General features: G+C 34.0%; 1 protein-coding gene across 5 annotated transcripts in view; it reads right to left on the reverse strand.

Moving 5' to 3' along the window:
• Window positions 1-23,748, reverse strand: part of LOC125645714 (ligand of Numb protein X 2-like) — a 37,687-nt gene that overhangs the window by 10,809 nt on the left and 3,130 nt on the right. For 4 of the 5 annotated variants that reach the window (XM_048871499.2, XM_048871502.2, XM_048871501.2 and 1 more), the window contains exons 5-11: window positions 8,120-8,328; window positions 7,103-7,203; window positions 5,369-5,452; window positions 3,991-4,120; window positions 2,297-2,363; window positions 2,057-2,087; window positions 255-371 (exon numbers count right to left, since the gene is read on the reverse strand). In XM_048871499.2, the coding sequence (XP_048727456.1) occupies window positions 255-371; window positions 2,057-2,087; window positions 2,297-2,363; window positions 3,991-4,120; window positions 5,369-5,452; window positions 7,103-7,203; window positions 8,120-8,328 (739 nt within the window). Of the gene's footprint in view, window positions 1-254; window positions 372-2,056; window positions 2,088-2,296; window positions 2,364-3,990; window positions 4,121-5,368; window positions 5,453-7,102; window positions 7,204-8,119; window positions 8,329-13,714; window positions 14,386-23,748 lie in introns of those variants that run through there. The other variant, XM_048871503.2, reaches the window with a different exon arrangement.

Below are 23,748 nucleotides of genomic sequence, written 5' to 3' on the forward strand. Positions count from 1 at the left end.
TTACAAATCATGTATATTTCACCAGAGTAAAAATTAAAAACATTATGTCATAGAATAAGCAATCTCGATATTACTCTCTCCAAGGATGCCAGGTTGAAGCCGCCTTTGCCTATCAAAATTTTCCGGCTCAATCGGCTTACCCAACGCGATGCATGCGCAATTCCGGCTCACAATCAAGTGTGTCGCCGGTTAACCCGAGTACGCCAGATCGTTAGAATCAAGTATGGTAACTGTGATTTATCATCGTGTCCTACCTGAATAACTTGAGCTGCCTGTTCCTGTGTTCCATAGGAAACATCTGACCCGTTGATTTCTAACACTCTATCATCTGACCTAAGTCGACCATCCAAGGCCGCCAAGCTTCCTGGGACCTATTGAATTGTAGAACATGCACTTAAAGGGACTGATTCACGATTTTCTCCAAAATTTTCTATTTCACTTTTAATGATCAAAATCTACTGTCTAATGTGTTTAAAAGATTTCACATAGAAATCGTGGTTATACATTATCACAGAAGCTCATTTTAGAAAGTTATAATTATTTGTTTTGTAAACAGAGATTGGGGTATGTTTTTGTTTACATTTTCAAAAGAAATGGATATTGATCTAAGTTTATTGTATCTTTCACATTTCAAGCATTTTGGGGGTGAAATGTGTCATCTAAAAGTTAAAATTTGTGACTATGCAAAATTAAGATGCTTTACATTACAAAATCAACATTTCATTTGTTTGTTTGTTTACATAAAAAGACTCAAGTTTTTGTTTACATAACACAGATTTAAGGCTAAAATATTGCTTTTATTCTTGTATTCAGAAGGTCAAAATTTTGGCTGTCAACATTAAATGAGTTATATTTTTAATGTTTAACAACAAAAATGAAAAATATTTTTATCAAAAATCGTGAACCAGTCCCTTTAAATGGTGACATCATCGTTAAGGTGGCTCACTACACCCAGAAATAGTTTCTCAAATCAGTACGAATTGATTTAATTATAAAACATATGATGATATACAATAAGTGTATATTCCAAAAAGGCAAACAATATACAAATTTGGATAAAAACATGATTTTCAAAAAAATTATTTCAACACATTTGAACAAAAGACTCTGGTGGATTTGAACATGAGACCTGCGGTTCACCAGCCCAATGCTTTAACCACTGAGCTACGATGATAGACAACAAATCGATCGATTCAAATAATTTCACAAATTTTGAACATTTAAATCGCCATCTTGTGGTGAAGTGTCATAGAGAGTATAAGCTTTAGTGTAGTGAGCTACCTTAAATCAAGGGATTTTAAAATATATCAATCAGCTTTGTATCAAATCATCTTTACATCAACATTTTTGAAAAAATAAACTCTGTTGTTGAGGTGTGTATTCATACAGCATTTGTCAGTGCTTGCTATGATGCTAAATCATGATTCATGAGCTAGTTATGGACACGCTTGATTTGTCTACACCGTTGTACACCCGTGTAGTCGGTTCACACCTTATAATCAAGTGCAATTCGTAGTAGTGTAGTATATTCAATATGGATGTTCAGCAGCTGAGGAGATGCTCATATGAGAATCAAAAATTTTGATGCAAATAAATTACAAAACAAATAATTACTAGAATATGAGAATTTGTTTTCACAAAAAAATATAAACCACACTTCATTGTTTGGATGTCCATATACATGTTGTTCATACAATTCACCTACTCTTCTGCTTTTATCTACACTAAATCAGCATAATCCCCAAAGTTTACACACAATCTAAACACTTTGTAATATCTAGTGCAAGTATCTCCAAAGTTTACACACAATCTAAACACTTTGTAATATCTAGTGCAAGTATCTCCAAAGTTTACACACATTCTAAACACTTTGTAATATCTAGTGCAAGTATCTCCAAAGTTTAAACACATTCTAAACACTTTGTAATATCTAGTGCAAGTATCCCCAAAGTTTACACACAATCTAAACACTTTGTAATATCTAGTGCAAGTATCTCCAAACTTTAAGATAATGGGTTTTTTTTTCAATCCACATTCCACTTTAAATTATGCTTACCAGATTTAGTATGTATACCCCCGGACCAATCCTGTAAAATCAAAAACTTGTTTAAAGAGGGCTACACCACAAATCACACACAACTTTTACATCTTGTAATTCATGAAGGACAAAGATTCACAATATGTTGAAATTCAGAAAACAAAGGGGAAAAAGAAAGGTGATTAGAAAGCCAAAAAGCATAAAATTTACACTCCATGGTTTGTAATCTATGTGTTAGTAGTAATCAATCATACCTACCTTTTACCAACCAGCTTAATCCCCAGTTGCTTCCCTTTGACTTTGTTCAATGTTATTTTGAGTATCTCTGAAATAGAAGTACATTATAAAAGTATGAGGATTGAAATTTATAGAACACATATTCTAATCCATTACTCATTCATTTTCTTTGGAGTACTACACAATGGATCTAGATATCTGGTTAATTGGAATACTATATTATGGATCTAGATATCTGGTTCTTTGGAGTACTATGTCAAAGATCTAGATATCTGGTTCTTTGGAATACTATGTCAAAGATCTAGATATCTGGTTCTTTGGAGTACTATATCACAGATCTAGATATCTGGTTCTTTGGAGTACTATATCACAGATCTAGATATCTGGTTCTTTGGAGTACTATGTCACAGATCTAGATATCTGGTTCTTCGGAGTACTATGTCACAGATCTAGATATCTGGTTCTTTTCACAGTTTCTTGCCTAATCTCTCTTCTATCCTGTTTACAGTTGAAGTTTGATATCTCGAACATTGATATCTCAAATACCATGCATATCTAATTGCCTAATGTATTTTCCTAGCTTACAGTTACATGTATGAAGCATCAAATAAGACACAGAAGCAAAATTAATATTCATTGTGAAATATTTACATGGGACGCAGGGAAGTCACTTGAAAATTAGGTTGACCACCCATAGAAGTGATTTTCGTACACTCCTATCCACCCAGAGGCAAATAATGAAGCTTTATAGGAACTCATGGAGAAAAATTGATTTATTCGAAAAGTAGAATTCAAAATATTCCGAAATCAGAATTTTTTCCCCATCCTACAGCACAAAATACTTTTTCATCTTGTTATCAACTTTATTTCAGTATTCAATGCATGCAATTCCCTTTCAAGCATAATTTACAGAATGCCAAGATTGCCTCTGTCATTCATGTGTTCTTCTGATTATTTTCTTACAGATTACCCTGGTATATGGTTTGGTAAACTAACCACCCATAGAAACAATTTTCATGCAAAAGCCACTTACCATAGAATCAATATCCCACCAGTGTGAATCACCCAAAGATTTTTTAAAAAAACTACCTTCCCCTGGTACCCATGTTTTAATGGAACAGCCCTTTTAAATATCTATTGAAATCCATTGGTTGTCAAGCGCAACTAAGAACACACATTTAGTTTCCATCCAGTTAGATCCTATTAGTGCCGTCTGTCCAGTGTGTGAATGTACACATTCCACAAACTCCGCGAAACTATCATGCAGCATTGTTGATATTGTTGGGAAATACGTTTTCTGGTTTATTTTTTTACCTTCTAAAGCAGGTTATGCATTTTTCCTGCAATGTTTGCGACCTTTACATCCCATTTAACGAACCAAAGAAAGCATTTCATTATTTACTATCTCCTGGTCATGAGAGGTGTCTATGTTGCTGACAATGATTTTGTAAAATTGTAAATGCCTCAAGAAGTACATTCAAAGTCATTGTTCTTGTCTGCTAGTTTTGAAGATGTAAATACAGTCAAACCTCGTTATCTCAAACTCGATGAGACCGAGAAAATACTTCAAGATATCTGAGGATTTGAGATATTGAGGGTAAAATACTTAAAGAATAAGTGGTTGCAATGCTACATTCCTTTCATAGCTAGTCGAAATAATCAGACTGCAGTTAAATTAAGGCTGCATCAATTTTGCATAAAGCTGCTTTGTTTACCTTCCTTTTCGATTGGTCGATTCTCCTCTGCTTTTTCTCTGTATACCGTCAGTCGACACACCGGGAAGTAGTGACCTAAGACCTGCTGAGCTCTGTAATGGGATGCCTGGGTCAAGTCCTCGCCATTAACCTGTCAAATACTCAGATATTTATATATACATACAATCATTTAAACATTCTCACCATTAACCTGTCAAATACTCAGATATCTATATATACATACAATCATTTAAATATTCTCACCATTAACCTGTCAAATACTCAGATATTTATATAACATACAATCATTTAAACATTCTCGCCATTAACCTGTCAAATACTCAGAGATTTATATATACATACAATCATTTAAACACCCTCGCCATTAACCTGTCAAATACTCAGACATTTATATATACATACAATCATTTAAACAATCTCACCATTAACCTGTCAAATACTCAGATATCTATATATACATACAATCATTTAAACATTCTCACCATTAACCTGTCAAATACTCAGATATTTATATATACATACAATAATCATTTAAACATTCTCGCCATTAACCTGTCAAATACTCAGAGATTTATATATACATACAATCATTTAAACACCCTCGCCATTAACCTGTCAAATTCTCAGACATTTATATATACATACAATCATTTAAACACCCTCACCATTAACCTGTCAAATACTCAGATATTTATATAACATACAATCATTTAAACATTCTCGCCATTAACCTGTCAAATACTCAGAGATTTATATATACATACAATCATTTAAACACCCTCGCCATTAACCTGTCAAATACTCAGACATTTATATATACATACAATCATTTAAACAATCTCACCATTAACCTGTCAAATACTCAGATATCTATATATACATACAATCATTTAAACATTCTCACCATTAACCTGTCAAATACTCAGATATTTATATATACATACAATAATCATTTAAACATTCTCGCCATTAACCTGTCAAATACTCAGAGATTTATATATACATACAATCATTTAAACACCCTCGCCATTAACCTGTCAAATTCTCAGACATTTATATATACATACAATCATTTAAACACCCTCACCATTAACCTGTCAAATACTCAGATATTTATATAACATACAATCATTTAAACATTCTCACCATTAACCTGTCAAATACTCAGATATCTATATATACATACAATCATTTAAACATTCTCGCCATTAACCTGTCAAATACTCAGATATTTATATATACATACAATCATTTAAACATTCTCACCACTAACCTGTCAAATACTCAGATATTTATATATACATATGATATCATGTATTTTTTTAAAATCTTCTTAGCACTGGGCAAATTCAATAGTCTTCAGCATCAAATAACTGACCTCCAGTATCTGATCTCCGGGCATCAGACGTCCATCCTTCGCGATGACACCGTCAGGAAACACTTCCTGTAGTACAACACAGCCCTGGAAATAGAATTGCAAATTTTTAGATTTCGGTTACATACTCTGGTTTGTCATTAATCGTGAGGAATTAATGATACTGGTTGTGACAGTAAGAAACTATAATAACTTTGACTAATGACCGGTGAATCATTTTCATTCATATTTCACATGTACAAACTGCTTGAAAATTACATGCACAGTCTTACAAAATAAACAGATTAAAATAAGATCAATATCTCACTGCAATAACAGCTGCCACAGATTGACATTTTGATTAATATTAATAGTTAGACGTATTTTTTTGCCCATTCATAGACTGGAGAAAAGTAATTTCTTGACTGTCAGTAATGCTGATGTTGTGCACAAGAAATGCCCTGGCATATTGTTAAGTCGTGACAGATTGTAGCCTAATCAAGGAGTTGGTGGACCCAAGCATAGTCACTGAGTTTCTGAAGGAGCCTAGATCCCGAGGAACAGGACAGACGGGAAATGGACGATAACAAGAGATGTGGGGTTATAATTTTTTTGGATGATAGCAAGAGATATGGGGTTATAATCAGGACACACAGGGACTGGACGATAACATGAGAAGGAGGGTTATAATCTGGACAGATGGGGACTGGACGATAACATGAGAAGTGGGGTTATAATCAGGACAGATGGGGACTGGACAATAACATGAGAAGTGGGGTTATAATCAGGACAGATGGGGACTGGACGATAACATGAGAAGTGGGGTTATAATCAGGACAGACGGGAAATGGACGATAACAAGAGAAGCGGGGTTATGATCAGGACAGACGGGGACTGGACGATAACATGAGAAGTGGGGTTATAATCAGGACAGATGGGGACTGGACAATAACATGAGATGTGGGGTTATAATCAGGACAGGGGTTATAATTATCAGTAGACTAATTCCAGCACTTATCCATACATCCATTAATACAACTTCAATGGTGCACTGAAGAGAAGGAAGGCTGTTTTACAGATGTGAAGAGTTGTCATCATTTTCTTCCTTGACACGATCGACCTAGAGACTTAATGGAGGACATGGTCATCATGTTCCTTCACATGATAGAACTAGAGACTTAATGGAGGACCTGGTCATCATGATCTTCCTTGACATGATAGAACTAGAGACTTAATGGAGGACATGGTCATCATGATCTTCCTTCACATGATAGAACTAGAGACTTAATGGAGGACATGGTCATCATGTTCCTTCACATGATAGAACTAGAGACTTAATGGAGGACATGGTCATCATGATCTTCCTTGACATGATAGAACTAGAGACTTAATGGAGGATGTGATCAACACTTCCTTTCTGGACATGCTGGTGTGGATTGGAAAATGATTTTATATGTATAATGACTTATGATAAGGGTATCACTTCTGTTTATCTGTTGGGTATAGTTAAAACTGTCTAATTTGACACTATTCCTTTTTAATTTGATGTTTCCCCCCTGAATTTTACACCGTGCAATGACAACCTCTCTAAGCCAACCAAAAAAATTGCCTCCCACTGCATGTCAGACCAGACAGGTTCCCTTTTATTCAAAGTTGTAAGAGCATGCTCTTAAAATTACAATGTGGAATTATAAGGATCTGACAGATTATCAGGGGAGTATCATTACAGTGTGGGATTACAGAGATATGACACCTTACCAGGGGAGTATCATTTCCTCCAACAATGCTGATCCCGAGGTCAGCCTGATTACGCTGAATCTCAATAGTCGAGACCTCTCCATCCATGACTGGGTTTTTACCTACCAAAAAAAATTAAAAATTCAAATCCAACGAGACTACATACAGACTTAGTAAAATCAGCAAAGATACTGACCAATTCAATTCTGTCATTGTCAGCTTCTATAAGTCAATGTGCATATGCTGGAAATGGACAACTAGACTGTTCAAAATGAGGCTGCATCACTAAAGAACAAGGTACGATTGTATACATAAAAAGGCCCAAAAATTTTCTCTCTATAAAATGTGTCTGGAATTAACCTTAATCAGCGTTTTAAGAAAGTAAAATATATGCCAGGTATACTATGTCAACAAAATCAGAATGATATTCCTAAATGGATAGCATTATGACATCATGAATTAGATAGTTCCAGCCTTTTTCTCAAAATAAGCCTGAAAACTGTCAAATGTCATACAGATTATTGCTCAGGAAAAGATGTGCGCATTTGTCGAGCAAAATGAAAATGATATATATTGTGTATCATTTTAAGATGAAAAACATGCTTGAATATGAATTTGCTTGACACATGCACTGTATGTTTTCTGAAAGGAAAATCACCTGAATTTGTGGATATTTTCATTGAAAATGGCATTTTTGCAATTTTATGTCAACTTCAGGCTCTTGTCATATGACACAATCATTTTGCTGATCAAACTGAGCGAATTTTGGGTTTGCTAATCTATTCCTTATTTGAATGTCAGGGTTTGAGCTCCAAGTGAAATCTTCAATATTTTGGGCCAGATGACTTTAGAAACTGTACCTACTTCTTTAGTTGAAAATTTTCATATGGGATATTGCAAAACTTTAACTGACAAATGTATTTAGGCAAATAATTGCATAAAAATTTGATCAAATAAAAAGAAAATAAATAAATTCTTTTTTTAACTTACTATCTAACTTACTTTTGCCTATTTCCATTCAGAAATAAGAATACTGACCTCCATCTTGATCCCTGAATTGGCACTCCCATAAATGGCTTTGTAGGGCACTCCTGGGCCCCTGAAACGTGCACCCTAGCGTAGACTTTATGCACTTAGCAATGGCACCTCGACATCTGTGTAGAAGGTGGGCCTCAAGCTCACAACGAGGCAGGACTTCCTCACAGTAGTCAACATTGGGGCACACCACCAGCAACTTGTCTAGCAACCTACAATGTGTAGCATAAAATTAAATCACCAAGATCTCACAACAGCAACTTGTATAGCAACCTACAATGTGTAGCATATAAAACTAAATAACCAAGATCTCACAACAGCAACTTGTATAGCAACCTACAATGTGTAGCATAAAACTAAATCACCAAGATCTCACAACAGCAACTTGTATAGCAACCTACAATGTGTAGCATAAAACTAAATCATAAGTAACACAACATTTGGGAACACGAGCAAACTGCATCATGTATGTAGCATAAAACTAAATCACATGTTTCATATAGTCAGTTACCAGCTAAAACTTTGTTATTTGTAATTCACAAAAGGCATTCAAACAGAACTTGAGTTGGAGATAATGTCAACTAGGCAACTGAATCTCTGCCATTACATTCTGTAGGACTGCATTGCCATGAAATTGCAATGTCAAAAGTCAGAGGGATAGAGACAGATGTAACAAATGTTATACCAGTTATGATTGGGACAACATGGAAAACCATATACTATGAACATGCAGTTCACACAGCAAATAATATGCTGTCAGCTCTCATTGGAATCTATTCAAATTAATATCAATACCATGTGACTTAATTGACATAATGTTTTAAAAGAGTAAATCACAAATCTATTTACACTTGTCATAAATTGTACGTCACATTTACACCTCTTTATCTTACATTTACAACTCTATACCTCACATTTACACCTCTATACCTCACATTTACACCTCTGTACCTCACATTTACACCTCTATACCTCACATTTACACCTCTATATCTCACATTTACACCTCTGTATCTCACATTTACACCTCTATATCTCACAATTTACACCTCTATATCTCACATTTACACCTCTATACCTCACATTTACACCTCTATATCTCACATTTACACGTCTGTATCTCACATTTACACCTCTATATCTCACAATTTACACCTCTATATCACATTTACACCTCTATATCTCACATTAACACCTCTATATCTCACATTTACACGTCTGTATCTCACATTTACACCTCTATATCTCACAATTTACACCTCTATATCACATTTACACCTCTATATCTCACATTAACACCTCTATATCTCACATTTACACGTCTGTATCTCACATTTACACCTCTATATCTCACAATTTACACCTCTATATCACATTTACACCTCTATATCTCACATTAACACCTCTATATTTCACATTTACACCTCTATATCTCATATTTTAAACCTCTATATCTCACATTTTAAACCTCTATATCTCACAATTTACACTTCTATATATCTCACAATTTACATCTCTATACCTCACATTTACACCCCTTTACCTTAGATTTAAACCCCTTCATCTCATATTTACACTTCTATATCTCATATTTACACCTCTACATCTCACAATTCACACCTCTATATCTCACAATTTATACCTCTATATCTCAAATTTACACCTCTGTACCTCACATTTACACCCATTTACCTCACATTTACACCTCTATATCTCACATTTACACCTCTGTACCTCATATTTACACCCTTTATCTCACATTTACACCTCTACATCTCACAATTTACACCTCTATATCTCATTTACACCTCTGTACCTCACATTTACACCTTAAAAAGTTTCAAAACACAGTAACTGTTGCATAAATAAAAATCAGTCAAATACACAATTCTAAATTTGTTACTAAGATCAAGTTAACTCAGTGAGTTAACAGATCATATAATACTGATTTCAAACCTTGAGTTCAAACTTATCACTGATTTTAACACACACACAACCTACCCATGACATCTTAATAAAACTGCAAATTCCACTTTAAAATATTTTCAATATCTGAATATTATTGTGCAGTACATCTTCCACTTTTCATCTAATACAAATTTTCTTTGGTGTGTTAAATACCTCTTCAAAATGCACAATTGCATGTGCCGTAATTATGTGCAGTATATAATTAATGGTAATTAATAATATCTTCTGAATCACACATATTACTGAATACTTGTGTGTCTGAGGTATTCCTTCACACACAGTCATACAGGTGTGGCAATATAATGAGACAAAATATACCATGAAATTCCTGTTATTGTGGGTTTTAATGCTAAATCATGGACTGACATGTGATTTACTGAGGATTTCACTTCATGAGGAGGAAATACTAAATTAAATTCATGGAGCTTTGTTTTTCTAATTAGCCAATGATTCTTATTTGTAAGACTTCCAGCGGGATGATCAGATGGTCTATATACTGACATCACTCCAATACACTGACAGACAAAGTGACTATCAGAAATAAAGCTCTGTCCAACTGACAACCAGAATACAGAGATGAACAGACAGACAGATAGGCCAAGCTCCATGACCATAAATTGAGAACATGTCAAACAGACAGACAGACAACCTAACAGGCCTTAATTGTGAACACAGAGAACATGTTACAGACAACCTAACAGGCCTTAATTGTGAACACAGAGAACATGTTACAGACAAACAACCTTACAGGCCTTAATTGTGAACACAGAGAACATGTTACAGACAGACAACCTTACAGGCCTTAATTGTGAACACAGAGAACATGTTACAGACAACCTAACAGGCCTTAATTGTGAACACAGAGAACATGTTACAGACAAACAACCTTACAGGCCTTAATTGTGAACACAGAGAACATGTTAAATATCAGTTATGTGGATTCTTGGCAGAGTATATGGACTCACATTCCCTGTCAAAGTTTAATGGCTCGGGAGAGATTAATACATACTTTGACAGGGAATGTAATGGTGAGGGAGAATATGTACTTTGAGTGTACTAGGGAATGCAAGTCTATATTATATACCCTGCCAAGAATCCATTTGTATGTCCTACTGCAGAGCGATCAATTAAAAAAAAAATTTATGTTAAGAAGTGGTTAAGTATTAATAGATCTATCGAAGTCATTTTGTATCCCATCTATTCTTGGCAGGGTACATGACCTCATATTCCTGGCTTGTGCCTAGATTTTTCTCTGCAGTGATATGTCTATATATCCTTGGTTTGTTAAATCTTGACTTGTCAATAACAATATTTCATGGATTTAGGTCAATTTAAATATTGAAATGAAAGTTTTTCTCATTTTTTTCCCCAGCTGTGCAAATTGCTATGAATGAAATCAAAACTGTACGTGGCCAGCAGCTGAATATAGACATTAGATAGAGTGCTACTGGACAATATTGTACGCCTTTTCAGAATTGGTCCATTAAAGCCTATAAACACACTAGCCATCTACAGGATTTCTTAATGGATTTCAGACAGCTGTCTGCATGCTGCAGTAATCCTTCACATTGTATATAATAAAACTTTGAAAATGTTTGTTCATTTACTATTAATGATGAAAAAAAAAATGCATAATTCATTGTTACTGGCTTTTGAGCCTTAATTAATAGTCTAATAATTAATTTCATTGATTATTATGAAAGTTGTTATTCAGAGCTCCGACTGAATTCCTCCAAAATTAGAGAAAAATTGGTCAAAAATGGAGGAAAATTTTTTTTTTTAATGTTTAATTTTTTCAAAAATTGAGCGGATCTTCACTGAAATGAGGAAAAATCACACCCCTGCAATAATTTATTGCAGAGATAGTATGCTGTATTCAACCTGTACCAGGAGCTGTATAATTCTTTAACATATCAAAATTCGAGGTGTATTCTATACTTTAATCAAAAACTTTTATAGAATAGTGTTTTTAAATTACTTTTATCAGAAATTGCACGCATTCTACATTTATCAGAAATAGATTTGCATGCAGTCAATTAATGCTCTTTTATAACTAGATTTGAGCAGAAACTTAAAACAAACTCAAATTATTTGTTTTCTTTGAAAAAAAACTGAACAAGCAATTCCCAGATTAAAGTTATAACATTGCTAACAGAGGGATATCATTATTAATTGTCCAAATGTGATGAGAAAACTTTTGCAATCAAGATCATGTTAAGACTAATTCTAAAGAGTTTTATCATCTTCAATAAATTAAACCTCTACTTCTTGCTGCAGTATTTACGGGTGTCCTGGTAGTGCACTCACAAATTTCATCGATGCAACACGAACACATGATCAACAGTGGTTGTATGTGAGATCATGGTGACAGTTCGAGTCTGTGATCTGATCAGTGGTTGCTAATATGAGTTGGTGATACCTTGAGTTAATGATCTAATCAGTGGTTGTATGCGATCGAGATGTTTGTGAGATGTTTGTGAGGTGTTTGTGAGTTGTTTGTGAGGGTTTGTGAGATGTTTGTGAGGTGTTTGTGAGATGTTTGTGAGATACTTAGACATGTACTAGGTTTTCTCCAATTAACACTCCAGATTCATCTTATGTTAACTACTGTATGTACCAGATTTTTTGCAGAACATATACAGTATTTGACGGATTTGGGTCTACAAGGTAAACCATTAATTTTGGTGGATAGAATTTTGGTGAACTCATTTTTCTTTATTTATACAATGAATATGACTGTATACAGTGTACTCACATTTACTGATTTTTATTTTGGTGAATCTTTGGAAATCACCAAAATGGGCCAACATCATATATCCACCAAACAATAAACTGGCTACATGGTACACAAGACATTCAAATACAACTAAGTTGTGCAACTTAATTCTCATCAAAAGTTTGCAGTTTTTATAACAAATTAAACGTAATGTATTAATTGTGCCCACATCATTATAATAAATATACAGCACAACACCAATGGTGTTGAGATCCTGTTCATGATTTCTGCCGACAAAGGGCAGTTGACATACAAATTAATTAGTTTCAAAACTTCATTTATGTCATGTGATATATTTTTTTGCAGGAACATTTTTAAAACCATCCCTCTTCCTTGTACAGATGCATGAACAATACAATGGAGTTTTCTGGGTGACTATCACTGATCCATACCTAATGTCACAGAATCAAATCAATGTGTACCTATCATATGTTTATTAATTAAGAGATATGTATTTATAATCTTATCATGAATATTCATAAACTAAAGAAATAAATTAAATGGTCAATACCAAGAAAAAGGGTATAAAAATTTACAAATAAATAAGCATGTAAGAATAATACAAATTGCAGTTACAAAATACCAAACTTCCATTACCATCAACCATAAGGTTTTGTACTGATTTAGTATAATATAGCATGTAGATATGCAAAAGACATTTAAAAATATATAATATTGACATTATGAACAGAATTATCAGTATGTTAAACAGAGGCCTATAGTTTGAACAGATATAAAATTATGTGATTAATGAATAAAACTGTTGACACAAGAAGACTCTCTTTCAATTTAAAATCTCTCTCCCCCCTCTCCGTCTCTCTCCAGAAACTGATATAATGATGCAGTAACTTTACCTGTATGGGGACAACACAATGCTACCCAGATCTGACTTGACACAACATTCCAGAGACATTGTAGAACATGACGGTCCCACCAACAGTATCACAGAGTGCTTCTGTTGTTAAATATTCATGGAGACAATTAGAGGGGTACAGCTGCAGCGTTCCATCACTATGACAGAGGCGTAATTAATATTTCTAATGCCGCTTCAGCATCCATTTATGGAGTCTGATTCATTCAAACCGCTGTTTCACACAGCTTGTCTTGGCAGAGACTCAGGGGTGCTTCTGTATAACATCAGCCTCTACCATTGGCTTGGAGACACATGATGGTTGGCAAAAATTGTTTTCTCACTTTGGTCAATCTTCCAATTAACCACATCCATCCCTGAACAATTCTCTACAGATCAGTAACTGACAAATTGTTGGTATATATAAAACTGTTAATTTGATGTTAGCATCTAATGGTTTGTTAAACACAGCACACCATAGACAGTCAATAAGCCAAAATACCATCCCTCTGATAGTTCGTATTATTCTCCTTCAGTAAGACAGCCCTGTACATGCTCCACATGCTTTCAGTCGGTAAACATGCAACAGATGCAGTTGTCTATCAATCTCCTTATATGTACAGGATGGGTCTCCTGTCCAATTAATCCATCAAGGTTAAGTCCGTCACACGTGGGAATTCTATGTCTACCCCTCATCAAACAAATATCACCCTTTAATATGGAGAGTCTAGAGCCTTTATGCAGATAATCCATTATAGGAGCAGGCAGCTGGGGGAATTCTATACATCTCACCATCCAAACCCTCTATCCTCCGTGAATAATGCGATCAATTATCAATCCCAAATTACTTCCATTTCATGTAATCTTAACTACTTACATAGGTTTATTGTCTGAAAGTGATATGGTAATTCATAAATTTTCAATAAATATTGTTTTGATGAGCTGTGTAATTCTAGTCGGTTTTGTTTGATAGATAAATAGTTAATACCTCTCCTTTTGTTTCAAACTCCAATGGCACCAAAATGTCTATTGATATTTTAACCAAGCACAATTTATCATCACTTTCTGAATTCATGTCATATCAGTTTGTGTAGATAGAGAGTTTAAATTTCAATAGTATACATCCTTAAAAGTTAAACAATACATATGCCAAGATTTGTGGCACTTCCATTAAAGAAATAACAACTCATGCATATATACTCTGGTTAAACTGAGAAAAAAATCAAAATGATTCCAACTGTTTCAGTTCACACAAAAAAGTTTTCTCTCTTTTAGAAATTTCCTTCAGTGGTATGATCTAGCCAAGATCCATCCTCCGAGCCTATGGTATCTGCTGATATGGTAGACAGATGTAATTTCTTCATATTCAGTTATATGCTTAACACATTTCAAACACTATCTGTTCCCAAACATATCACACAAGTATGGGACAAGTTGAATATCCATTGGCCAGATTGTAGGACAAGGTAAATAAATACCTGGGCTGTAAAAGGGGTGTCACCTGTCCATAAACACCTAAACACCTGACAGTATTACCTGTGTTACAGGTATAGGTATATTAAGATCAATTTATCAATCACTGTTAAACCCTGTAAATACAGAAACACCAATTAAGTAATCTCTCACACAGATCTGCAGCCATTTATTTACCTATATTTGTTGGAATTATTGATCTAAACACTGCTCTTTCTCAGCTTCATTGTTACTCAATGGCTGCAGAGACCAATTAAGATAGTCACTGAGGTTCCTCTACACAAGTGACCACTTAGTCTGTAACTACAGGTGCTTATAAAACATACACCATCATTGTCTCTCCACATAGTGACCACTTAGTCTGTAACTACAGGTGCTTATAAAAAATACACCATCATTGTCTCTCCACATAGTGACCACTCTGTAACTACAGATGCTTATAAAAAATACACCATCATTGTCTCTCCACATAGTGACCACTTAGTCTGTAACTACAGGTGTTTATAAAAGATACACCATCCAGCGACCACTTGGTCTATAACTACAGGTGTTTATAAAAGATACAACACCCCGGTCTTTCCACACAGATACTGTGACCACTTAGTCTGTAACTACATAACAGGTGTTTATAAAAGATCGACACTACAAAGTTACACAACCAGGGTCTCTCCACACAAGTGACCACTTAGTCTGTAACTATAATATACAGGTGTTTATAAAAGATCAATGCTACAAAGTTACACCATGCAGTGACCACTTAAATAGTGTAATGTTATACATGTACATTAATTCAGTAAAATTTAGCATGTCCAAATTCTAAATCATTCAACTTCATGTTCCTTTTATTGAGATATATTATAGTTACATGTTACAACTAAACTAAAATCATGTGGTATTAATGTTCTCAGCTAAGTGATAGAAGTTGTATTATATTGATCAGTAAATTTCACTCAGAATGAGATTAGTGACCATTCTTATAATCAAACAAATGGAAAAAAAGAAGTCCAACAGCTGTTGGAGACATTGAAAAGTTATCAATCTGCATGTACAAATATCATAAGGTGTAGACCGTTCAGACAGTAGACCGTGAAGTTACACCAGTGTTAAAATTAAACCACACAAAAACACAATTAAGCCAGTTCCAGTTTAGGAAGATATTAAGAAAGGGAGAAGAAATTAGATTGTCTAAGAATGAAGGGGTCCCTTGAGTAGGAGTTTAATCAGGAAACTTTCAAGCAAATTCCACCATCACATGGCCCCTGTCACAGGGAGCAGGGCCCAAAACTTTTGTACAGGGTGTGAAGGAAATTGGGTCTGGATTTCTCAAAAAATGATCAAACTTAAGTTCAAGTTTTCTTTTATTTAGAATTAAGTCCAAGTTTCGACTTGAGTTTCTTTCGAGAAATCCAGGCCAGGCTCCGAGGCCATTAGAATTAGACGATCTCACTAATTGATCTCAATCTTTCATTTTTTTGTTCATCTACAAGTGACTCTTTAGAATTAATTCAAAAGTGAGCTTGTCAAAGCTTTATGACCATTGAAAGGATAGGACTGCTTATATACACTTAGAAACAATTCAGGGCAAAGTTCCTGGAGTTCCTGGGAGGTGTGAAATCACCCCCTCTTTTTCTCAAGCTGACGAAAGAAAAATAATTTAGAGAAAAGAGGAACTATGTAAATAAAGTGGAACCATGATATTATTAAAACAGATTACTCTTCATATTAAAAAAATTGTTAAAATAAATACATAATGTTACTTGTGTCAGTGAATATTTGTTTAAATAAGTTGGACAATTAACTTACAGAAAAGGTTTACTCCCCATACAAACAAATCTGGCTTCTTCCAGAGACATGTGATGCGTACAGAAATGAATTGTTGTTATCATTCCTGAATTCTTAATTAACGAGTGTCTTCTGATGTGTACCGTAATCTGTCAAAAACTTGATGAATGCCTGACCAGCATTTCACACAAAATCTGGAACCCTAGCTATATACATGTACACCTGTATCATCTACATCTACGTCTGATAACTTCCCTGTACAGGTCAGGCCCTTCAGATCAAACATAATCAACTGTCTGAATGCTCCCATGATGTAACCCAGGTAAGAAGGAAAATGTCCTGCTTGGAATTCTATAAATATTATACTATTGGTAAAACAGGGCTAAAAATTCTCTCTACAAGCAATATTCAATTTCCATTTTTATACAGATGATATTTACATAGAAATAAATATGGATTCGAAATCACATTAATTTCAGAAAGAGCATCATATATCAATGTTTAATCCAGAAACTCCGTTAACATACATCATTCATGAAAATACCCAGCAATGACAGATTGCTGTAATAAACTCACCAAAAAAGACTGACACGTCTTCGTTTATACCACAGTTATCTCAATTTTAAGTACAAACGTTAATTGTGACATTAAAATGTCAAGAAAACATTCATCAGATCTTAGCCCCAAATTCAAAAGTTTTAGAGAAATTCGTTAAGAGCAATTATAACAATCTGCAAGTACAATCAAGGTCCATAATGCAATAATATTTATTAAATAAACTGGAACAGTTCGCCAGTCTCTTACAACTCTATATCATTAAACAAGGGGACAACATCTCTTTGTAATATGGCATACAGCCCTGCAGATCTAAAGGGGTACCAGAACTTGCCTGGTAGCCAACCCTTGGAGGCCAAGGCAATAATTATAAAACAGAGATGGGTATTGCTGCATGTACTGTTAATGCCTCAAGGCTCTATAATTACATTAACGTGGGTCTCTGTGATTATTATTACTTAATGGACTGCTCCGTCTGGGGGATTACATTATGGTGCAGAGTATGGTTATTTCTAAGTTTCTCTGGGTTCTGTGGCGCTGGTCTGACCTGGGAGTTCTTACACTTAAATATAGTTACAATCCACATAAACACAATGTCCAACGGCCACAGAACTCATCTGATGAGTAGTCATCATTTTCTGTATCAGAATGTGATCTACAGAAAGTCATTAATTAGAAGAATTGTATGCATTCTGTTTTCCTTAAATTCTAACGTAAACACAACAGAAGTTTGACTGAAATTCTAACTTAAAATTACAACAGAAGTTTGACTGAAATTCTAACTTAAAATTATAACAGAAGTTTGACTGAAATTCTAACTTAAAATTATAATAGAAGTTTGACTGAAATTCTAACTTACAATTATAACAGAAGTTTGACTGAAATTCTAACTTACAACAGAAGTTTGACTGAAATTCTAACTTACAACAGAAGTTTGACTGAAATCCTAACTTATAACAGAATTAAGTTTGACTGAAATTCTAACTTATAACAGAATTAAGTTTGACTGAAATTCTAACTTATACACAACAGAAGTTTGACTGAAATTCTAACTTACAACAGAAGTTTGACTGAAATTCTAACTTAAAATTATAACAGAAGTTTGACTGAAATTCTAACTTACAACAGAAGTTTGACTGAAATTCTAACTTACAACAGAATTAAGTTTGACTGAAATTCTAACTTATACACAACAGAAGTTTGACTGAAATTCTAACTTAGGTAACTCGATCACTACACCTTGAAAGAGTTAATCAAATCAGCACGAAATAATTTAATCATGAAAGATGTGATGAATCAGATATGTACATATTAAGTACATATGTCAAAAAGGAAAATACATATATATACACTATATATGCAATTTTGGAAAGAATAATACAAAAGACAATGGCAGTTTTTAACTCAGGATCTGCAGTTCAAAACCTGATACCTTATCCATTGAGCTACATACATGTAGAAATGTGAGTAAATTGATGGATACAAGTAATTTCACAAAACATTTGAATCGATCGCCTTCCTGTGACGTAGTGTCATGAAATGTATGTACATATAAGTCTTGATGTAGTGAGCTACCTTAAACACAGCAGATGAAGTTTTAGTGAAATTCTAACTTACAAATAGAAGTTAATACAAAGTTAAAAAACTGGAGACCAATTTAACACCCTAACGTTAAAATTTCGGAGGATTCTCATGAGTGGATACCATGTGGTATTCAATAGGGTGATCTGTTTTTTATCTTTGAGTTTTTACAAACAGAAGTTTCACTGAAATTCTAATACACATTCACTATAGTGTAAAATACATGGCATTGCATGTGTAAATTGTTAAAAATACATTAACTTAGGTAAAATTGAAGATCAGTAGACAGTAAATAGTCAGGTACTACCATTATATAAATATTGCATGTAGTTGAGGGTAACATTGAAAATTTTCACCCCGAGAAAACCATTGTCAACCAAGGCGTAGCCGAGGTTGACAATGGTTTCTCGAGGGGTGAAAATTTCAATGTTACCTTCAACTACATGCAATATTTGTTTTATTATACTGAATGTTATGTAAACTGGAAAGCAGAAAAACTTACGTCTGTTGACATTTGATCAATCACTGTCATGCGATATTTCGTATTTCGATGCGGGTACTCGTGTTTATTACAAACGCTCAAACGACGTCATCTAGCAATCTACGGCGAACCGTACGCGCATAACTTTGACATATGTGATAATTTTTTATAATATCACCCGTTGTCAAGTATTGTTATCCGTTGCTAGATACTATCACCCTGGAGCGTGTGTTTTTTGTTCTCAGAGGGTAACAATATGTTTTTTCAAATGCTTCTCGACCAATCAGGTTGGAGTATTTTACATGAAAGTATAATAAAATAAATTGACTTCATAGAAAGTACCTGCATAAGATCTGATTAAAAGAGGTTTTCCTTTTAATCCTAATATGGTATTGTGAGCATGCAACGTACCCCCACTTTCTGTGTTAGAATTCTATCTAACAAAACACTGTACACTACATAAAAATTTTCTGTAGACTATTTCATTAAATGTCCAGTAGGCTATTTAATTTGATCATGATGTGTTAATTGTATGCTTTTTAATTAGATGATTTTGTGTACTTGTCCATGGTCCACAAGCAAATTCTCTTTGTAGACGGATATACATGTATACATATGTACCATATAACAGGTATTTTCTGCAGTTGTCCATTGTTTGGTGAAATTTTAAAATAGGAAATATTCGCAAAAATGACAACATAGCTAAATAGATAATTACTGTTGAATGACTGTAATTGAGAACAGCCTCAGCTACGGATGACAAACAAAATTCGTAATGTCGACACGAGCTCATTTTGTGAGTGAGAAGCTGCTATGGGAAATTCCAAGTCTAAAGATCCATTACTAGTAAACAGACTGTGCATTTTAAGCTTCCTTTAAAAGAGTTAGCATTAAACTAAAAGCTGAATCAATAGCTCATTTGAGTAATCTCTCTTTCTTAAGACAAAATCAATATGCTTTATTTCCTAAATGACAGAAAAATCACACTGTCTTTCATTTTTGTGAAATCCCTGATTCGGGTTTATCTGCAAACATTATTGGAACTGAGGGTTCTGTAGTAGATACTTAAATCACATCAAAAGTTGACATCAATCCTCAATCCTACTAACACCTATCTACATCCACTACAACATCCCCCCCCCCCCCCCCCCCACACACACACACACCTCCAATCAGTTGTCAAAGGAGACAAATACACAATCATACATTTTCAAAAAACCAATTGCCACGTGTCTTCACAGTAATTCAAAATTTATAAAAACTGCCTACAGCTCGACTTCACACTGAGAGATGAATTTCATGGAATGTTCTTTTCTAAGAAAAAACCACATGTAACATATAAAATCAATAGTGCACCTGAAATTAGCTGTCAGTTCCCCCCAATCAAGCATGTTGATAAGCTCTACGAAATCTTATGAAACCTTAATTAATATTTTATCCTTTCATTCTGTTTTCTGTCATTCATTGAAGACCAACAAATTTTCTGAGCATAATTGTCAGACAAGCTATTGTGTATCACAATTTGACACCTTCAGCCTGTAGGGAGCCAATAAAGTGCACCACAGTATGTCTGTTAGCTGCATGGATCAATAAGAACAGGCAATGGGACGCAACCACTTCAACCAAATTCTACAGGAGCAGAAATTACAATTCTCCTCAAACATCATGTTGAATAATTGCATGTTCAACAAAACTTTTGATTTCCTAGTCCACGTACATGCATATATATATATATTGTTAAAATGAATAAAGAAATCAGCACAGTTGTTAAATAATTTAAAAGAATAAAATCCTGTTTCAGTTAATTTGCCTGAAGAGCCTTGAGGCGAAAGTACTAGCAGCTAGGAACTGATCGTTGATTATTATGTGATCATTTTGGATTTTATTCTTTTAAATTTTATATATATATGTGTGTGTGTGTGTGTGTGTGTGTGTGTGTGTGTGTGTGTGTGTGTGTGTGTATTATTTATATATATATATACACACACCAAACTTGTGGTCAAATGATGCAGCATGTAAACTTAGTGCATATGTCTCCATAGTCTGGTGGGTCTCAGATCAGCCTCAGTTTGGTGTCTGTGTTGGTATACAGCACAACAAATGCATTATAAATCTATTTTGTTTCAGTCTTGATTCTCCCCCTGTCCTCATAATCTATCATAATTACACAAGTTTTTTAGGATCCCACAATCCCGAAAAAATCCCAAAGGCCTCCAAATTATTGTTCAATGTTGTTGTCACTCTTATCTTATAAAATTCAGGTTTGGATTTCTAAAAAAATCTCTAAAGTTTTCTTCTATATGAAAAGTCAAAATTTGAGTACAATCCAAATCTTTAAGTCATTAAGTTTCAACTTATTGTGTTTTTAGATATTAAACCCGACAATCACATACATTTTTCTTATAAACAAAATTTTACAAGTGGTTTATGCAAAAAACTGACTGATAGTTAGTTCTGGGGAAGGGGTACAAAATATGTAAGGGGCAGAGATAAAGTCAAGGACTTCTGACAGGGGAGGGTGTAGAGAAATATAAGAGCAGAAATAAAGTCTAAGCACTTCTGACAGGGGGAGGGGGATACTTAAAAAAACACAAGGGCATAGATAGAGTCTTGGTACTTTTTGGCCTGGTCAATGCATCAGTGTTTTCAAATATCAAGAAGATCAAAATGAACAAAATGTTCACATCCAAACATAAAAGAATGCATCAAGGCTGTAAGTTCCTGAAGACATGAAGAGAACTCAAAAGTAACTTTAAACAAGCCTATTTCTTAAAGACCCAGGGTATGAGTTGACAGGGACAAAAATCTATACTAATGATTTGTTCATATTTTTGATTAAATTCGATACCGACAACAAAATCCGAGATCACAGCAAAAAAAATCTAACAATAGATTGATCTACTCATTTTTCAAAACCAAAATTGATTTTCTCATGTATTCTTATTACACTTACAGCTAACAAATTCTTGGTGTGATATTTACTTCTTTTTTTTTTAACATTTGCAAGACCTTGCCTAAAAACCGTGAACTCTGATTGATTAAAGTTGAAAGTCTGTTTTGAGTTACTGAACCAGAATTCCCAAGGAATAACACACGAGAAATGTGATAGGGATGGAAAGTGGAGGATATGTACAATAATATTTTCAAAATTTACCTTATTTGGTTAAAAAATGCAATTTTAGTAAAAAGTAATCTTAAGAAACATTAAAATGCCTGTTAAACTCAACCACATGAACTACAGATCAGTAGTCGTCGCTTTAACCTACTGAGCTATCCAGCTAGGTAATTAAAATTAAACGTATTGCTGACATATATTTGCATTTAAGTTTCAAAAAGGAAGTCAGCCATTATGATGATGGACTATTCCTCCTTAAGGAACACCATATATAAGAATTGTGTCACTTGAAACAATATCGCATCACACTTAACTTTTCTCATGAATACAAAATGGTTTAGGATGATATAAAATATATTTAAAACAATTTTTTTTACTTATCATTAGCAGTTCTCACTTTACAGTCAATGAGCAAGTTCACTGAATTGACAAAATTTAATTTTTATCTGAAAGATGCTTAAGAATTGTAAAGTTTAAACCAATTCAAATTTGAAATCATCAACACTCCAATGATGAAATCTTACAAAAGATTGCATTTTGGACTGTTTTGATCAAACATGTATGTCAAAAGCATGTAATGGTCTAGAATAAGACATATTTTTTTAAAACCATATCACTTTATTAGCTCTTCAGATAAACTCAACCAGCAGGCAAAACAAATTAGATCACAGCACAAGGGAGATAACTCTTCATGTGCCACTGCAATTACTGTCAGACATTCTCCAGTAACATTAAATCTAACACTTTTTTTCTGAAGTTTTATATTTTCTGCACTCTGATGTAAATATGAAAGAATCACAATAAACATATATATGTGTAAGTGGAGGACAGAGCTGCTGCATGATTTCACCTATAAATATTGAAAGGCAGACAAACCACACCGGCTGATACAACTGGTCCTTTATCTCTAACTTGATTATTTACCTTTAGTATCCAGAATCTTAATGTATATTTCTGTGTCATTATCTAATACAAATATTTACAATTCCGTACTAGTATATTCAACTTTAATATATCGTATGTCCACTGTTGATAATTGATACACAATATC

Source organism: Ostrea edulis, chromosome 6 (genome assembly GCF_947568905.1).
Source record: "Ostrea edulis chromosome 6, xbOstEdul1.1, whole genome shotgun sequence".
Lineage (NCBI taxonomy): Eukaryota > Metazoa > Mollusca > Bivalvia > Ostreida > Ostreidae > Ostrea > Ostrea edulis.